The following is a 19085-nucleotide window of genomic DNA, read 5'->3' as shown; positions in this document are numbered from 1 at the left end:
CAAGTGGGTCAGGCTTTGCCTACATTTTGGGGACCAAATCTCACCACTGGGACAGTAAAATATGAACTCACCTACACTGTAAAAAATGACCATGAATTTAACGGTAAAAGACTGTAAAAATGCTACAGTAAAAACCTGTCAAATGGTTAACGGTAAATTCCCCTACTATATACGGTGAAAAACTGTATTGGACATTACATGTATTGGACATAAATTTTACGGTAGTATACCGTTTTTGGAAGTGAAAAATACCGTATAATTTACAGTGAATAACCGTAAACTGACATTCCCAGAATTCCCTGCGTTACATTTCAAATTTGATGTTGTTTTGTTGAAATAACTATGTTCCTTCTTAGTTTTTTCTTATCAGTTTTGTATATTAGGGTTGTGTGTTACACCTTATGCTGTTAAATTAATGTTTATTGAATGATTTCAGTGTCATGTGTGTTACCGTGATGGTGTTTAGCGTTTGTGTGAATGACACTGTGCACCTTCTATGTATGGTATTATTTAAAAACTGCTTGTGATGGGCTTTGATTCATCATGTGACTTTCTCATCACCTCCTGCATTGGGTGGGTATCAGTGTGTTACAAAGGTACAAAACAGATTTCAGTACTTCAGTAGGTTGGTATGTTAATATTATATCAGTTAATGAAATTACGGTATTTAACTGTAAATTTAAGTTTAAACCGTAAAACCTAAAACGTTGCTACCGTATTTTTTACGGTAAAATTCCGGTAACCACAGCTGCCGTTTTTTTACCGTAAATTTTATGGAATTTTTTTTACAGTGTACATCACAGGGACCAGCCAACCGCCATCACATGGAAAACGGCTTACAAAACATACATAATAATAAAAATGGTTTGTGTGAGCGTAAACACAAAGGTCAATGGAAAGTTCTATGAAAAATGCCATATACTGTATTATAGGCAGGGTTTGAAATTAACACCCGCCAACCCGCCAAATGCAGGTAAAAATCAGCTGTGGCGGGTAACGCTGTCAAATTACTAGCCAATTTGGCGGGTTACTTTTCGTAAATTATGTTCACTCATTCATTTCTTGGGAAGTTCATGCAGGTCAAATCTGTGCAGGTTTAGCGCAAATACTGAACTCGTGAGACATCATGACTTTATCGAGTATATTGCAAAAGCTAAACAAAACACACCTACAGAGGCATGCATACGCGACGAGATGAAGTCTGGTTAGTAGACCAACACAGGCTTTAGTGCGCGTGAGCTTTTATAGTGCGCTCTTTCGCTGCATGATTCAGTCTATTAATATGCATTAACAATGATCACATACTTCAAGATAAGGAGGCAGAAAATGTATATATTTATATCAGTTCATATAGTTAATCAATATCACACGAAGAGTGCCGTTTTTTCTTTAAAAAATCAGCATGGTTACAAATGTGATATTTATTTTATACAACAGTTCAATAAACAATAAGTTAATATCTAGAGACTTACGTTTTAGACACCATATTGGCTGTTTTTGCGCTATTTCTGTGCTATTTCGCCAACAAAAAACATTCCAAACACAGGAACAGTACTGTTTCGCGTCTCTAAGCAGCATGACTTTGTTTTGTTCCTGAATGAATCAACCGTTTAAATGATTCGGTTCAATCGCAATTACTCACTTATTAACAGTGACTTGCTGCCACCTACTGGCGGTTTTAATTTCACATTTAAAGGATCTTTTCATTTTTTTAATAATTTCAAATATCAGTATTCAACATTTCATGTTTTAAATATCAAAACATTATTTATGCATTTGTAACTGCAGGTTAAAGCATCCCATGTCCCTCTAAGCTGCATTAACATGTGTAAATGCATCTAAATGCCACTTCATATAAAACTTCTGCAAAGATTAATTGTACTGATACTGATTTAATTTGTTTAGTAACAGCCTAAATGTATTATTATTATAATTGACTGATTAAATGTAAGAATTTGACTCAAAAGATGATGTACACTTTTAGAAAAAAAAAGGCTTTATAAAGGTAAGAATGCCCATAAATGTTAAAAAACACCGGCCCTCCAGGACCGAGCTTGGACAGCCCTGGACTAAACACTTTGTTTTGTTTTGTGGGTTGTTAATTATTTTGTGTGCATTACAAATTTGGACCAAAACCTTGTTTTTACTCAAGGACAGGATTTAAAATTTTTTTATTTTCTAGATATTAAGGCCTTATTTTGTACACCCACAGAAGTTTTACAGAGGTTTGAAAGACAGTCAAAGTAAAACAGCACCCCTCACTGGACACTAAAAGCCCTCATGCCTGCTTTAGTACACTGAGAGAAATCCTAAACCAGCTCCAAAATGGCTTTATTCCCCCAACAGTCGAACAGAGGAATTAAAACCGTACATACTCTAAAAAGACTGCAAATATTCATAAGAAAATACAACAGTTTTCATATAATTTTTCTGGATTTAGAATGTTTATTAACAAGTCTGCGTTTTGTCTAGAATATAGAGATGTGCACGAACCTATGAACCACGAGAATTAGATTTAACAACTTTTCTGAAGTGAAATGGCGGATTATTAATAATTCATACTCATACGGCCAAGGTAGAGAGCTTGTTTGATGAAAAAGTGAATGAGGGCCACGGCAGTCGCATGTCGGTGTTCCAAAATATGGGGTTGCACATCTAAGAAAGAAATTAAATAATTATAACATATAAATGTAATGTAATGTAGATATTGTTATTAAGGCCTAGGCGTTTCTGTGACCTTGAATGAAAAAGCACCTTTGCGCAAAGTGTACTATTTTAAACAAATAAGTCATTATTATTCTATTTTAATTGTTGCACTTACCATATCGTGTAATTTGTTTGATCTTAACTAGTTCATTGTCACTTCACTGAAAAGCTTTACCGGAACGCTCACGTGATGTGAAGCTGTGCCTGTGGACGCCATCTTGGCTCAGCGCTCGTAATTACGAGTAGATAGCGTCATTCTTCCTGTTAGATCCGTAATGACATCAGTTTCCTGCATGAGCTTACAGTTGTTCCCTGGTTACTTCAGGAGCCATGAACGCCGCTTCGCTGGTCCAGAGGGTAGCAGGGATTTCTGGAGCTCTTGCTGTCGCAGCAGGTGCATATGGAGCTCACGGTAGGTCTCCTTTGTGTTTTATTTGGCTGATGGGTCTGGTCAGGCAAAAACTACTGGGCACTTGACAGGTCGAACGCGACCGAGCGCACGCCAGTGAGCGTTTTCTGAAAGTTGTATAAAGCCTTTCTGCAACTCTTTCGTGTCTTTCTCTCCTGGGCAGGATTCAGACACAGTGAAGCCAGTGATTACCAGAGAGAGGTGAGTATATTTGGCCATTATGTTCTGTTGCTTTGTCACTCTTTTCATCTTGTCGAAATTATTAAATGGGAAACTGTTTTGTTTTGTACATAGACAGCACCTTGTTGTGAAAGTCAGTTTCCTCCAAATTAGAAAAAAAAAATTGATAAACAATAAATAAACTCTAAAAGAATGTTTGTCATAATTGTGAAAAATTTTAACTGTCACAATTATGACTTAGCCCCTTTATCTTAATAAATCTTAATCCTCTGACTTCATTTTGATGTTTATGTATTAATTGTGACTTTATATTTCATGAATATTTTATATCATAATTGACTTCTTATCTCATAATGTCAACTTTTATGTAATTAAGATTTAGCAAAGCATTGCTGCGTCTTAGTGAGCCTACTTATACTACGCCCTTAAAGTATGTACTCTTTTGGTGAAGAAAAAGTACACACTTTTGAGTGTGTAGTAGAAGAGTAGGCAAGCTTTGGGACATACTATCACATCATACAACTGCGTCTTTAAAGGGGTCATATGATGCTGATAAAAAGAACATTATTTTGTGTATTTGGTGTAATGCAATGTGTTTATGCGGTTTAAGGCTCAAAGAACACATTATTTTCCACATACTGTACATTATTGTTGCTCCTCTATGCCCCGCCTTTCTGAAATGCGTTGATTTTTACAAAGCTCATCGGTCTGAAAAGTGAGGTGCGTTGCTTGCGGCAACCACATGTGACGACCCCGGGCTGGACTCCGCTTCGTCCACGGTGAAAGCCGATCTGGCAATCCACAGCGCAAAGTTGATGTATTTCCTCAGCAACCAGCACGGATCAGCTCTAGGCATGATGAAGCAGATATCGTCCTCTTTTGGAAGACCAAACAAACACAACGAATCACACAGCGTCTTCACGACATGGCGGCAGCGGCAGCAACAATACTACAGCGAGAATAAAAGTTACGCCTTCTTTCTTTGTGTGAACATTTGGGTGGCGTTATGCAAATCTTCCACATAGTGATGTAGACATGTGGGGGCGTGTTAGAACGAGGCGTTTTAGGCAGGCGTGGCTGACTCTTAACTTTTATAAAGAATATCTCTTTGGATTTGAGACTTTAGTCTTCGCAACTTTACAGATCTTCTTTATGCACCAAGAGCTTGTAACACTCCAAAGAGGAAGGAAAACTTGAAATCGCATCATATGACCCCTTTAACGGACGCTCGGTCGCATAGATACACGCACCCTGTCACTGTAAACTGGCCTGTCACTCATCTTATCACAGTTAACATCCTCCACATTGCATTTCATTGAACTTCCTACCGTATTGGAGAGAAAAGAAGTAGCACATTGATCTGCCAATCGTGGGTCTTTCATGCCGAGAACTCCGCTCATATTTTATGCATAATGATGCATTTAAAAGTTAACGACCAAACGGATGTTTATAAAAGTTTATATTGCTGTTGCAGATGAAATATAACACAGATAACATTAAATAAATATTTTTTTTACCAGGTTAAATGTTGAATATTAGTAACTCAAACCCCTTTTTCTAACGGTGCGTTTCCACTACAGCATCAAATCTGCGCTCAGTGCTGCTGGCAACACTACAACGCCACTGCTTTGGGGCATTTCAAATTTAGGGCGGAGCACGCCTCTGAAAAACACCCTGTTTACATTTCTTCATCTTCCTTTCACAGCGATTGGTTGTCGCCCGGCGTTTTTTGCTCGACATTTGCATAAAGTCAAGGAATGCCCAATCTTTTTGAGGCTCTCAGCCGCTGTCGACGCTTTCTCCACGCTGCTTTCAATCCCATAATACACCGCGTGAGCGTTTAAGCTCAACTTCCATAGGAATTAATTGAAAATGCTCGCTCCGCTGCGCTCGCTACGTGCCAGTGGAAACGCACCATAAGCCTCTCTACCGCCAGTCACGCACATCCGCCATGTTTGTAGTTAATGCGTTTTATTCGTGTTTGTAGTTCTGGACAGAATCCTTCACCAAAGCGCAATGGATTGTGGGCAATATTAGCCATTAGAGTGTGCACGGATCCACACTTCAAAAATCAATCTGAAATAGTAGACCATCCGGGGACTTTTGGCGTACTCTTTTCAACATACTATGCTTTAGGACACACTAATTCTAATCTCGCATACTATTTAGGATGGATAGTATGAACATTGAGACGCAGGGTATGTATTTTTTTCTTGTTTGTCGGGAGTAGACGTCACAGTTACGTCACTTGCAGCTGAGGGCGGAGCACGCCTCTGAAAAACACCCTGTTTACATTTCTTCATCTTCCTTTCACAGCGATTGGTTGTCGCCCGGCGTTTTTTGCTCGACATTTGCATAAAGTCAAGGAATGCCCAATCTTTTTGAGGCTCTCAGCCGCTGTCGACGCTTTCTCCACGCTGCTTTCAATCCCATAATACACCGCGTGAGCGTTTAAGCTCAACTTCCATAGGAATTAATTGAAAATGCTCGCTCCGCTGCGCTCGCTACGTGCCAGTGGAAACGCACCATAAGCCTCTCTACCGCCAGTCACGCACATCCGCCATGTTTGTAGTTAATGCGTTTTATTCGTGTTTGTAGTTCTGGACAGAATCCTTCACCAAAGCGCAATGGATTGTGGGCAATATTAGCCATTAGAGTGTGCACGGATCCACACTTCAAAAATCAATCTGAAATAGTAGACCATCCGGGGACTTTTGGCGTACTCTTTTCAACATACTATGCTTTAGGACACACTAATTCTAATCTCGCATACTATTTAGGATGGATAGTATGAACATTGAGACACAGGGTATGTTTTTTTTTCTTGTTTGTCGGGAGTAGACGTCACAGTTACGTCACTTGCAGCTGCGCGCGCATTGTGGTGGCAGAAAAACACTGGGAACAAGTGGAGGGAAATGGGTAAAATCCAAGGAATAAGAGAAAAAATATATTGTTGTGCTTTTGGATGTCAGAATTGGAATGGAAATCATTTTTATATAATACTGTCGTCAACCTGAAGCTGAACGCAGAAGTTTAAACGGACAGACTATGGATGAAACCTGCTATGATTATCCTACTTTTAAAGCATACTTAAACAATAGGTCTATATAATATTCACATAGGGGACATATTGTATTAGCCCTACAGTTAAAGCATGAAATAGTATTTAAACCTATAACATTTAACTATTTTATATCACAATTCTGACTTTTTTTCCTTGCAAGTGCAAGTGTATATCTCCTAGCTTGGACTTTAAAAATTGATTCAACTCCACAATTGCGAGTTTGTCAATTCTGAGGAATAAAAGTCGAAAGTGTGGGATTATAAACTCATGATTCTGAACCGAGGGGAAAAGAGAGAATGACGAGTTGATTTTTCTTATCAGAAGTCAGAAATAATCTCGGAATTGCAAGAAAAAAGTCAGAATTTTGAAATACAAACTCAAAATGACATTTTTTATTCTTTTATTCCATGGCTTGCATAGACTGCTACGTTAAAACTGTCATTTTCTGCCACCTTATAGACTCCGCCCACAAAAAAAGCGTCATCACTGTTTGCAAACACTGAAATTGGGCTTTAGGCTTCCATAGTATGGGGTCGGAAGTAATATACCAAATAGTTTTACTACATAACCTACATTATTGGCTTTTAAAACGGAGGAAACCTTATGAATGTCATGCATTATTGATAGTGTTTTTGTTTTATTTTTTAGAATAAGGTGCAACACTTTTAGCCAATGTTTAATTTTTTTCTGTTCTTTTTGTCTCTTCAGTTGTATGATACAGCAAACAAGTATCACATCTACCACAGTCTGGCATTGTTAGGAGCTGCTCGCTGTAGAAAACCTGCTCTGGTAAACACCTTTTATCATCATTCTTACATTAACACAAACATCTCTAAACTGAAATCGGTGTAATGAGATCTACAGTAATTACTGATATCATTAAAATATAGGCTGATTTCAGGTAAATTCAGTCACCTAACTGTCACAAAGTGTCCCAAATTGATCAGAATTCATTTTTTACATTACATCCCTTATGTCTACTATACCTTTCAAATATATGGCTGTTTGAGATATTTTATTGTTGATGGACAGTAGCAGTATTCTGTTACAGTGGGGAAAAAAAGTATTTAGTCAGCCACCAATTGTGCAAGTTCTCCCACTTGAAAAGATGAGAGAGGCCTGTAATTTTCATCATAGGTATACCTCAACTATGAGAGACAAAATGAGAAAAAAAATCCAGAAAAATCACATTGTAGGATTTTTAAAAAATTTATTTGCAAATGATGGTGGAAAATAAGTATTTGGTCAATAACAAAATTTCATTTCAATACTTTGTTATATACCCTTTGTTGGCAATGACAGAGGTCAAACGTTTTCTGTAAGTCTTCACAAGGTTTTCACACACTGTTGCTGGTATTTTGGCCCATTCCTCCATGCAGATCTCCTCTAGAGCAGTAATGTTTTGGGGCTGTCGCTGGGCAACACGGATTTTCAACTCCCTCCAAAGATTTTCTATGGGGTTGAGATCTGGAGACTGGCTAGGCCACTCCAGGACCTTGAAATGCTTCTTACGAAGCCACTCCTTCGTTGCCCTGGTGGTGTGTTTGGGATCATTGTCATGCTGAAAGACCCAGCCACGTTTCATCTTCAGTGCCCTTGCTGATGGAAGGAGGTTTTCACTCAAAATCTCATGATACATGGCCCCATTCATTCTTTCGTTTACATGGATCAGTCGTCCTGGTCCCTTTGCAGAAAAACAGCCCCAAAGCATGATGTTTCCACCCCCATGCTTCACAGTAGGTATGGTGTTCTTTGGATGCAACTCAGCATTCTTTCTCCTCAAGTTGAGTTTTTACCAAAAAGTTCTATTTTGGTTTCATCTGATCATATGACATTCTCCCAATCCTCTTCTGGGTCATCCAAATGCTCTCTAGCAAACTTTAGACGGGCCTGGACATGTACTGGCTTAAGCAGGGGGACACGTCTGTCACTGCAGGATTTGAGTCCCTGGCGGCGCAGTGTGTTACTGATGGTAGCCTTTGTTACTTTGGTCCCAGCTCTCTGCAGGTCATTCACTAGGTCCCCCCGTGTGGTTGTGGGATTTTTGCTCACAGTTCTTGTGATCGTTTTGACCCCACGGGGTGAGATCTTGCGTGGAGTCCCAGATCGAGGGAGATTATCAGTGGTCTTGTGTGTCTTCCATTTTCTAATAATTGCTCCCACATTTGATTTCTTCACACCAAGCTGCTTACCTATTGCAGATTCAGTCTTCCCAGCCTGGTGCAGGTCTACAATTTTGATTCTGGTGTCCTTTGACAGCTCTTTGGTCTTGGCCATGGTGGAGTTTGGAGTGTGACTGTTTGAGGTTGTGGACAGGTGTCTTTTATACTGATACGAGTTCAGACAGATGCCATTAATACAGGTAACGAGTGGAGGACAGAGGAGCCTTTTAAAGAAGAAGTTACAGGTCTGTGAGAGCCAGAAATCTTGCTTGTTTGTAGGTGACCAAATACTTATTTTACCGAGGAATTTACCAATTAATTCTTTAAAAATCCTACAATGTGATTTTCTGGATTTTTTTTTCTCATTTTGTCTCTCATAGTTGAGGTATACCTATGATGAAAATTACAGGCCTCTCTCATCTTTTTAAGTGGGAGAACTTGCACAATTGGTGGCTGACTAAATACTTTTTTGCCCCACTGTATGTAATATTGTCTTAATTATTCTAAATCGTATAAATTAGCAGTGGTCCCAGGCAACCGATTTCCTAATAGCAGCATTTTATGTCTGTCCTATCCTTCTGTGGTCTCTTGTTTCTCACATTATTAAATAGTAGATCAATATATCATGTCTATATCATGTCTAATCCTTTTAGGGACGGGGAGATACAAGTCACCTGCACTTTGTGCATTGTTAAACCGTAATCTATCTATGATAGTGAATAATAATGTCATTGTGATAATAATGTTATTGCAAACCTGTATGCTGTTACATTTTCTGTGAAACAAAAAATAAATAATTTCATTACAGTGCTTGGATACTTTAAAATGTATATCAGTAGAGAAATATGCTTTCACCCCTTTATAAGGGTGTATATGGCATCTACCTTCAGGGCAAAACTGGAAAATGGCTGAAATCTCATATTCTCTGAGTAGGTACTTGTTTTAAGTAAGTAGTCCACGGCCGCTAAAAATGTTCTGTTTGGCTATGAATGTGTGTAGTGTGAATGTTATCAGAATAAGTCACTTTACTGCTATTCATAAGTCCTCATGGGATAGTAAAGTGTCCATCGGGATGTGCACTTCAGAATCTCACCAGAACTAGTAAGTCGTCAGGGTATTTTTCGCCTACTCTTTTGCCTGCTAAACTGTTTTTCAGTCATTCAACTCTTTTCATAAACCGTTAGTTACCTACTATATGGTGAAGAATGTGGTTTTATATGCAGCCCATGGTAACCTGCCACTCTGACTTCTGGACTGAACGTCAGTGACATAATCAAATGTCACTGATTTATGAGTTTCTACTGATTGAACATCACTGATATCAAACCTGACACCTTGCACTCTATTTGATTTGTTACCATTGTCTGCATGTATGATCAATCTACACTGTTTAAACGATATTAATTTCATGTTTAAATTCACATAATAAACACCTTTTGATCATTGTCAGGCTGAAAGCAAATGAATAGAGTAGTAGAAGAATGATGCTCATGCTGTACTTTGCTTGATGACCTCCACGGAACAAAGTGTCTGTTGATTTGAAATGAATTGAATAAAGCACCAAAGCTTAAGTAGAGTTTATATTGAGACCCAAATGACTTTGATAAGGAACAAACCAGTAGCAATCACATAAATTAACACGCGCTTCTTTTTTTTTTTCTTTTTCTCAAGGCGGGGGCAATCCTCCTCGCTGGGATGGGCTGCTTCTGTGGTCCCCTCTACCACCAGGCCTTAACCAATGACCCCAGTTTCAGCAAGCTGGCACCAATTGGAGGCTCATTGCTCATCGTTGGCTGGGCTGCGATGGCTCTTTGAACTCTGACTCCATTTGGCAGACCATGACCCTGTTGTTTTAACATTCTCAGCGATTATGTTCTGTTTTGTCATTTCAACATGAAAAGAGGAGCTATAGGTTGACTGAAAAAGAAAGAGGTGGAGAATTTCACATCTTATCTAACCCCTTTTCAGTCATGTCTGGAAAGTGATGATAAGGCCTTGGGATCAAACATAATTCTTTTTTGTTCTCCACACTGTCACAGGCATCTTTATTTTGTCAGCATGGGGGGGAAAAACACTTTTGAGAAGCTTTCCTTTGTGGCTTATTACTGAGAGTGAATGAGTCACACTCTGGGTTTGTTCATGTCTTGAAAGTGTATGTACATAAGGAGCTATAGGTTGACTGAAAAAGAAAGAGGTGGAGAATTTCACATCTTATCTAACCCCTTTTCAGTCATGTCTGGAAAGTGATGATAAGGCCTTGGGATCAAACATAATTCTTTTTTGTTCTCCACACTGTCACAGGCATCTTTATTTTGTCAGCATGGGGGGGGAAAACACTTTTGAGAAGCTTTCCTTTGTGGCTTATTACTGAGAGTGAATGAGTCACACTCTGGGTTTGTTCATGTCTTGAAAGTGTATGTACATGCTTTTCCTCTGTTTGAAAAAATAAAGCTGTCTGCAAAGCTGATTGCCAGTTTGACCTTCTGATATTGGAGGAAATGTTTCTCTGAATGTCTCTCCCAGGTCAAGATCTCAATAGCCTTAGGGCTCTGATCCTGTAAGTATGACAGTACAAAGCAGTTCATTATTGGCGACCTCACTTTTAGCACTTCTAGTGTCCAAACTTATCTTTATTCAAATGAAATAAAATGAGGTTCTAATTCTAGAGCCTGTGACTGTCGACACATAGCTGGGTTGGGGACCTTTGAAAATTGCTTTATAAATCCTCAGGTCAATTTGCAAGGGCAGCCTCATAAGCCAACTCTATTGAGGCGAAAGGCTTCTATTGACGCCGCACGTCCCAATAAAGTGATCACACCACTCGTAAAACCCTCATTAACTTGGGCTATTAGCAGAGCCATGCAAATCAGGGCAAGGCAATCACCACTTTAGTCTCCTCTTCACTTTCCTGATGGAAGAATAAGAAATTTCTCTGTGCTTGTAAAAAGACAGACATTCATGCTTATACTTGAAGGACCGAACAACATAAAGGCATTTTCAGTTATGCATGTATAATTAGATCTGATTTTGGCATCTCCAAGCTGAAGCCTGTTTTGAAAAGTTTCTTGCTTGTTTCCTCTTCCTCCCTGACATTTCAATAGCGCTGGGAATTTCACCAGTCGCCCATTACTGAAGTCAGATCAGGGTCTCCTCGTTAAAATCCATAAAGGCGTATCACGCTCTGCTTCATGAGGCCGTGTTGAGTGTCTCCTCCCTGGCTCGGTCTGGATAGATGCAGCCAGTAAAAATCAATGTTTAAAGCAACCAATACATTGCAGTGGCCCTGTGGTCATTCGGTCGTTAAATTCTCATCGCGCTTGAATGATCTTTTTGTGTTTGAACCAGCATCTAAGGGGCAGTCTGTGGGCAAGCAACTTATAACTCGGTTTCGCTTCAATTGGGTAAGAAGCGGTCAGTGGCAGTGAGGTAGATACTGTTAATTGCGACTCATGGGAGATGAAGCCTCTCTTTGTCGGTATTCATGTGGCTTAACCTCCTCTCCTGAGCACCAACTGACATTTTGCATTTTCCATCGCTTGTGTGGGCAGTGCCAATTCAGTTCCCAGTCAGATGTAGAGTGACCCCAGTTGTCGAAAGCGACGTCATCTGAAGGTGTGGGAGGTTAGGTTCTCTTTTTTTTGTGGCGTCAATCATAACAGCACATCCCGCAGAAGATTACTAATACAATTTCAACATGTCAGTCCAAAAAGATTGTCATTCTTTCTGGTGTGCTGCTTCCAAACTAAACACTAAACATTCTTCAATATTAAAATCTCATTTGTACTGCCGTCCAGCCTTTTTGTGCCATAAATATGGCCATAAGAGGCATGTGGATTGTGTAAGTACAAAAGCTTGATTAAAGAACTGAATGCAGAAGAGTTTGTATTATAAATGAAGATATAATTATATGCGCATTAGATTACAGGGTTCAGTCGTTAATTAGAAGGTGTAGAGCTGTTGGGGATGTTGCAGAGAGAGTGATGCTGCAGAAGTGTAGAATTAAAAGCACCTTGCTGTCTTTGGCCTCCTCCGTTTCTTCCACGACATCAATTATCTGCGCTGTCAGCATCTCAGATGCTGCTTCAAAGGCGGAGGTATTTGAAGGTCACACCACAGCAGAGGGGGTAGGAATGGGACAGGGAGAGCTGGCGAGGGTTTTGAAAATCTTTTGATCACTCTTCACCTCCTGGAAAAAAGTATTCGAGCCGAGGAGTTTAAAAGCTGTCAGGGGAGCATTTGACTGGAGTCCACGGTGTCTGTCTTTTAAAAGCTTGTTCCCTCAATCTAAAGGACAGAGTTGCAGTTCTCAAACTTTTTCAGGTTGCAGACTAGATCACCAAAACAAAACAACTCCAAATCTGGGGAAAACATTCAGCCACCTCAAAGCAATCACATACATTAGTGCAGAAGTGATACCCTTTAATCAAAAAATTACAGTTAATATTATGGTTTCTAAAATCTTTTTTTTTTTTTTTAAGTAATGAAAATGTTTGTGTATCTTTCTAGGGTTTTTTATTCTTTTAGCCAGATACAAATACACCACTGTTCATGGTTCTTTTTTATGTTTTTGAAAGGATTTTTAGCTGCATTAAAACAAACTGTAACAAACAGTAATATTGTGAAATATATATACAGTGTTGGGGGTAGCGCATTACAAGTAACGTGAGTTATGTAATCAGATTACTTTTTTCAAGTAACGAGTAAAGTAACGCTTCTAGACTTTTTCAATTTTGGTAACACTTTACAATATGGTCTTTAAAAATATATATATATATATATATATTTTTTTTTTTTTACAATTGCCGTTTTCTATTTCAGTGTATTTTAAAGTGTAATTTATTTCTGGGATGACGATGCTGAATTTTGAGTCTTCAGTGTCACATGGTCCACATTCTAATGCTGAAACTTTTTATTGTTGTTGTTGATGTTAAAAACAGGTGTGCTGCTTTTTTGTGGGAACTGAGATGCATTTTTTTTCAAGGTTCTTTGAAGAACAGAAAGTTCAACCAAATTTATTTTAAATCCTTCATAAGATAAATGTCTTTCAAAAAAAGTTTACATTTTCAAATAACATCATAATTATTAAAAATGTAGCTGCCTTTTAGGAGTGTTTCCACTTTTTTACCAATGATCATTTCTATCCTTGCTTCAAAATCAAACTAAATTATAATATAATATAGGCTAATATAATATTTGTAAATAGATTTATAATAGAAGAGTGAAAAAACGCAGAATTTAAACAGAATAGAATTTACCAACAACTGCGAATGATTGTTGTGAGACATAAATCAGTGCACATACATAGTTTACTCTTTTGTATGATTGCAACTAATGGCCTGCATACATTTGCGTCCCGTTAAAAAAAATACTACTAATCCCAAGATCCTCGGAGGAGGTCCGTGATTTCCGGGAATAGTTTGCCAGTGAAGGCGCGCGCAGGAGGACCTGTAGGAAATGACTCGAGCTGAAATCCTGTTTCAGAAAAGAAATTACAACAAACAACCCGGGGTCTAAGGCAGAGCGCACCGAGCCAGCGGTAAACAGGGTGTGTGTAAACCATAAACAACGAAAGTCATCGCTGAATCTAGAGGTGTTTAACTGGTTAGCACGTTAGCTCGCTGCACAGCTGCTAGTCGGCTCATTTGGGCTGCTTGGTCTTCACGCATCTCATGCTCGTTTATCACAAGAAAACAATCTATTCCCTCTCATACAGCACATATGTCACGGGGAATTCTTGCTTAGATGGCATATTTCAGAAGTGTCGCTATGTTTATAATAATGACCTGTCAAGTGGATCAGTTGTTTCGCTAGAGACCCTGTTGAAAAAAACAGCATATGCTGGTTAGGTATGTTTTGATGCTGGTTTAAGCTGGTCCTTTGCTGGTTTACGCTGGTCCTTTGCTGGTTTACGCTGGTCCTTTGCTGGTTTACGCTGGTCCTTTGCTGGTTTACGCTGGTCCTTTGCTGGTTTACGCTGGTCCTTTGCTGGTTTACGCTGGTCCTTTGCTGGTTTACGCTGGTCCTTTGCTGGTTTACGCTGGTCCTTTGCTGGTTTACGCTGGTCCTTTGCTGGTTTACGCTGGTCCTTTGCTGGTTTACGCTGGTCCTTTGCTGGTTTACGCTGGTCCTTTGCTGGTTTACGCTGGTCCTTTGCTGGTTTACGCTGGTCCTTTGCTGGTTTACGCTGGTCCTTTGCTGGTTTACGCTGGTCCTTTGCTGGTTTACGCTGGTCCTTTGCTGGTTTACGCTGGTCCTTTGCTGGTTTACGCTGGTCCTTTGCTGGTTTACGCTGGTCCTTTGCTGGTTTACGCTGGTCCTTTGCTGGTTTACGCTGGTCCTTTGCTGGTTTACGCTGGTCCTTTGCTGGTTTACGCTGGTCCTTTGCTGGTTTACGCTGGTCCTTTGCTGGTTTACGCTGGTCCTTTGCTGGTTTATGCTGGTCATGTGCGGGCAAAGGACCAGCATAAACCAGCAAAGGACCAGCATAAACCAGTTTAAACCAGCAAAGAACCAGCATGGACCAGCAAAGAACCAGCATGGACCAGTAAAGGACCAGCATAAACCAGCAAAGGACCAGCATAAACCAGCAAAGGACCAGCGTAAACCAGCAAAGGACCAGCATAAACCAGCAAAGGACCAGCAAAGGACCAGCTTAAACCAGCAAAGGACCAGCAAAGGACCAGCATAAACCAGCAAAGGACCAGCAAAGGACCAGCTTAAACCAGCATCCCAGCGTCAAAACATACCTAACCAGCATATGCTGGTTTTTTCAACAGGGAGAGAGACATTAGCTGGCTAATTAGCTGATTAATCTGCCCACTGACCCACATTCCGCTTCAGCCGCTGTTAATAATAACCTGCGTTTAACTATTTAGGCGGTATTAAACATTAATCTGAGTTTGAGTTGGGTAATTAGTGGTACTGAGTAAATGCTATTTTGTTTCTGCATCAGCAGTTTAGTGTGTTTATCATTTAATGGTGAGACATGTTTAAAATAAGTAATAAATAGTTAAAACTAATCATTAAAATGTCAAAAAAGCAGATCCTATTGCAAAATACAAAAAAATCCACATCTAGGCACTCGCATAGTTAGCAAAGTAAAAAGCCTTCATTCGGAGACTACGATTTTATCATTAAAATGCATACATTTATAACGAGTCGTTGATATTCATAAGTATAAGCAGTGTTGGGGAAAGTTACTTTTAAGAGTAATGCATTACAATATTGCGTTACTCCCTAAAAAAGTAACTAATTACATTACTTAGTTACTTTTTATCGAAAGTAATGCGTTACATTACTTTTGCATTACCTTCACGTTACTTTTTAAATATGAGCAGGGCTTGATTATTTTTAATATAAGAAGTTAAAAGCCCTTTTACACCAAAAAGTAATGAATAAACCTCATGCTGAATGAAGTAAATTCATGTCTGTACAGTAGAACACAGGAGAAGAAACACTCAAACATTCAGCAATAAAAAAAACAATGAAGCACAATTGTTAGTTTATCTAAAGTCATTTTTGCTTATTAGTACGGTTGAACTGGATCATCAAAGGTCAGCAGCAAAGACACTGGTTAATAAAATGGGATTAGATACATTTGTGTTATTTAACATATTTAATTATTGCAGGTTTGCGTCATATTCTGAGTTTGCATTTCACTGTTTGAATTCATTTTGATGAATACTAAATCTGTTTTTTGTGAGTGGGATGAATTAATGCACATTCACATTTAGTCTAGAACTACAGTAACATCAGGTTCACACAGCGCACACAACTCCTCTGCACTTCCGATTTCTCCCAATATGGGGACAGGAGAGCTGTCAGTCAATAAATGGGAAAACAAAGTAACTGGCATTACTTTTTTGAAAAAGTAACTCAGATATTCTCTTGTAAATTAAAAAAGTAATGCGTTACTTTACTAGTTACTTGAAAAAAGTAAGCTGATTACGTAACTCACGTTACTTGTAATGCGTTACCCCAACACTGAGTATAAGTGAGATGATTTTGTGACTGTTTGGTAATATTGATGTGGTTTCTCTCAGGAAATGCTCAATGGAGACACTCATGAGTGCTGTGGCCCCGCGTGCACCGGCGACGGTGAAGCGGGGGTCTGAGGTGGACTTCCGCTCGGGCACGACTCTGGAGCAGCTGTCGGCTCAGGTGCAGGAGCTGGTGCAGCTGGAACAGGGGGAGTTTGGAGACCAGACCGCACTCGAGGTGCACACGGCCAAAGACTTCATCTTTAACATGCTGGGTGAGGATATCATAGTGAACACATAAATATTAGTGATGCAAAGTCCGATTCATTTCTGCGAACCGGTTCTTTTTCGGACAGATCGGCTCATTGAACCGGTTCAAAAAGCCGATTCATCGGTTCCTGACGTCATCAAGCAATAACGTCTCTACGCATTTCTTCTCTAGCAACTCAGTGCCATGTTGTATCAATGAAAAATTCTAATAAGTAATTTGTGTCAACACGTATTGAAACATTCCAAAAATAAAGTTATTTGTGTGAAAGCATATTGTTGATTATTGCCATATAATTCACTTAAGTTAATGGTGTTTGTGGTCACAGTTTCATTCGCTGATCCTTTATGTCAGATATTACTGACTGACCAATATTGACTAGCCTACAACTCGGATAAGATTCCTAAAAGTTTCACACATTACAGACACTGATGCACAAACACGGATATGTTCTACGTGTCTACAGTATAAAGAATGAATAAACCAGTCTTATAAACTCCTTGATTTCACTTAAGCAACTTGTATATAATATGCATGCACAATAAGGTTTTAATAAAATGTAAATTAATAACAGTCATAAGCATATTTCCAGTACACGCTTCAGGCTTGCACAGTATCGTCAACTCAACCAGAATCTTCTGTAATCCTCGGCAAACTTCGACAGTTGGTTGAACCAGTTCAATCGGTTCTTTTTGAGTTGGATGTGGTACTTCGGGCTGTGCGTCCTGCGTCATCAACCCGGAACTAAAGTTCGATTCAGTTCGATTTGTGAACCCGCTCAACCGGTTACTTCCTGAGAACCGGCTCAAAAGAACGATTCGTTCAAGAACCTAACATCACTAATAAATATACACACAATGTGAAACCCACGTTTTTTGTTTTGTTTATTTTGTTATGTCCTCCAAATTACTGCTGTAGCTGTTTGGTTAAAGTCAGCAAAATGAATCCACCATGTTATACATTTAAGCATGGTGAACTTCAGGACAAGGGTATTTTTCAAAAATGTCAAATTAGTGTGTAGGCTATATACGGTCACCTTTATTTAATTATACAGCTTTTTTTACGATAAAGATTGTGTCAAAGCAGCAAAGCCCCGTTGACAACAAGAACGATAAAGATAACGATATTAGCGTCCACACCAGCTAACAATATCGTCTGTTTATTCTCCGCGCATGCTCGTCTGCTGCTTTAAATTCTCGTTATAGCAGGATGGGTTCTGATTAGGTGTCAAGGTTTTTTTTAAATCGTTCTGAAAGTGATTCCAACTATATTGTAGTTATCGTCCTTGGTGTGAACATGCCTTAAAACAGGAAAATAGTGTCGATAATGCAAGAAACACTACATTTTCAGTTAAAGTCAGTTTATCATTAGCTGCGTTTACATGGACCCTACTAATCCGATTGTAATAGGACTTGAAGCACAATCAGAATAAAAAAAGTCACATGTAAACACGTCAGTCGAGATCCGACTAAAATTTCGATCGGATTGTATTGTAATGGGTGGTTTATTCCTTTTGTAATCCGAGCGAGAGGACATGTAAACACTTCATCAGATTGAAAACCGAAACGGGAAAGTACTGCACATGCGCAGTGACGTAGAAATAGGTTACTGACGTATGGCACGCGGAACAAGCTGTTCTTCCTGGTGAATAAAGTGACATAAATGTGTGTCCCATCATTATAAAACTACCCTTTCACTCAGCATCTGTGAAGTGGAGCAGCACAACGTCCTACCAGTTCTTGTTTAAGACTTTAGGGCCTTTCGCACCGCTTTAGTTCCAGAACTAAATGTACAGTACTAAAGTACTGGGACGATTTTGCGCGAACTATTTCCCAGTACTATTTAAAGGGTTGCATTCGCACCGACAGAGTGTACTAAGAAGTGACGTAAGCCGGTCGACAGCGACGTCATTTGTGCGCGGCGTTCAACAACAGAAACAAAGAAGAACAACATTAACAACAGGAGGATGGAGGACGCTGTGATCGGAGCTGTGTTTTTGTTGTGTCTCGCGGGTTTCACAATAATGGACATGGAAAGTCGACGTATACGTAAAACGATTGAAAGAATGGAAAGGAGGACTAAGAATCTCCAACGACAACTGGCAGTGCTACATTTGCTACAAGTGCCTGCACTTCAGCGTCCGTCCATCTATCGCTGTTCTCCATACTTGCGAAATAAGTTGACATGTTTACAGTATGTTTACACGGCGTTTTAAATCATGGCGGGTGAGGGCGTTTTCGTACGCGTTTGGCCAATCAATGTCTACTTACGTCACGATTAGTACCAGTTGTGCTGGTTAGACCCTGCTCCGGAGTAG

The 19085-nt window shown here is 39.5% G+C and overlaps 2 protein-coding genes across 5 annotated transcripts in view; both read left to right on the top strand.

Moving 5' to 3' along the window:
* Positions 1 to 2951: 2951 nt before the first annotated feature.
* tmem256 (transmembrane protein 256) lies at positions 2952 to 10846 on the top strand. Of its 2 annotated transcripts, XR_001605709.1 has the most exons (5): positions 2952 to 3118; positions 3279 to 3316; positions 7068 to 7148; positions 10193 to 10433; positions 10696 to 10846. XR_001605709.1 is itself a non-coding variant. In XM_016244431.1 (4 exons), exons 1-4 carry the CDS (start codon positions 3037 to 3039, stop codon positions 10334 to 10336), a joined length of 345 nt encoding a protein of 114 aa, XP_016099917.1. In that variant the 5' UTR covers positions 2952 to 3036; the 3' UTR covers positions 10337 to 10584. The 2 variants fall into 2 exon arrangements, 1 of the variants encoding a protein (XP_016099917.1); XM_016244431.1 differs by lacking the exon at positions 10696 to 10846 and having other exon boundaries at positions 10193 to 10584.
* Positions 10847 to 13931: 3085 nt separating this feature from the next.
* The window catches only part of LOC107560290 (protein MB21D2-like), a 23656-nt gene continuing 18502 nt past the window's right edge, over positions 13932 to 19085 (top strand). The window contains exons 1-2 of one of the 3 annotated variants that reach the window (XM_016244429.1): positions 13932 to 14057; positions 16564 to 16775. In XM_016244429.1, coding sequence (XP_016099915.1) covers positions 16574 to 16775 — 202 coding nt within the window. In that variant the 5' untranslated portion in view covers positions 13932 to 14057; positions 16564 to 16573. Of the gene's footprint in view, positions 14112 to 16563; positions 16776 to 19085 lie in introns of all 3 variants that reach the window. The other 2 variants (XM_016244428.1, XM_016244430.1) reach the window with 2 other exon arrangements.

The sequence above is a fragment of the Sinocyclocheilus grahami genome, unplaced genomic scaffold (assembly GCF_001515645.1).
Source record: "Sinocyclocheilus grahami isolate Dianchi unplaced genomic scaffold, SAMN03320097.WGS_v1.1 scaffold718.1, whole genome shotgun sequence".
NCBI classification, from domain to species: domain Eukaryota; kingdom Metazoa; phylum Chordata; class Actinopteri; order Cypriniformes; family Cyprinidae; genus Sinocyclocheilus; species Sinocyclocheilus grahami.
Note: the sequence above shows the minus strand (reverse complement) of the source record. Positions and strands in the feature narration are given on the sequence as shown.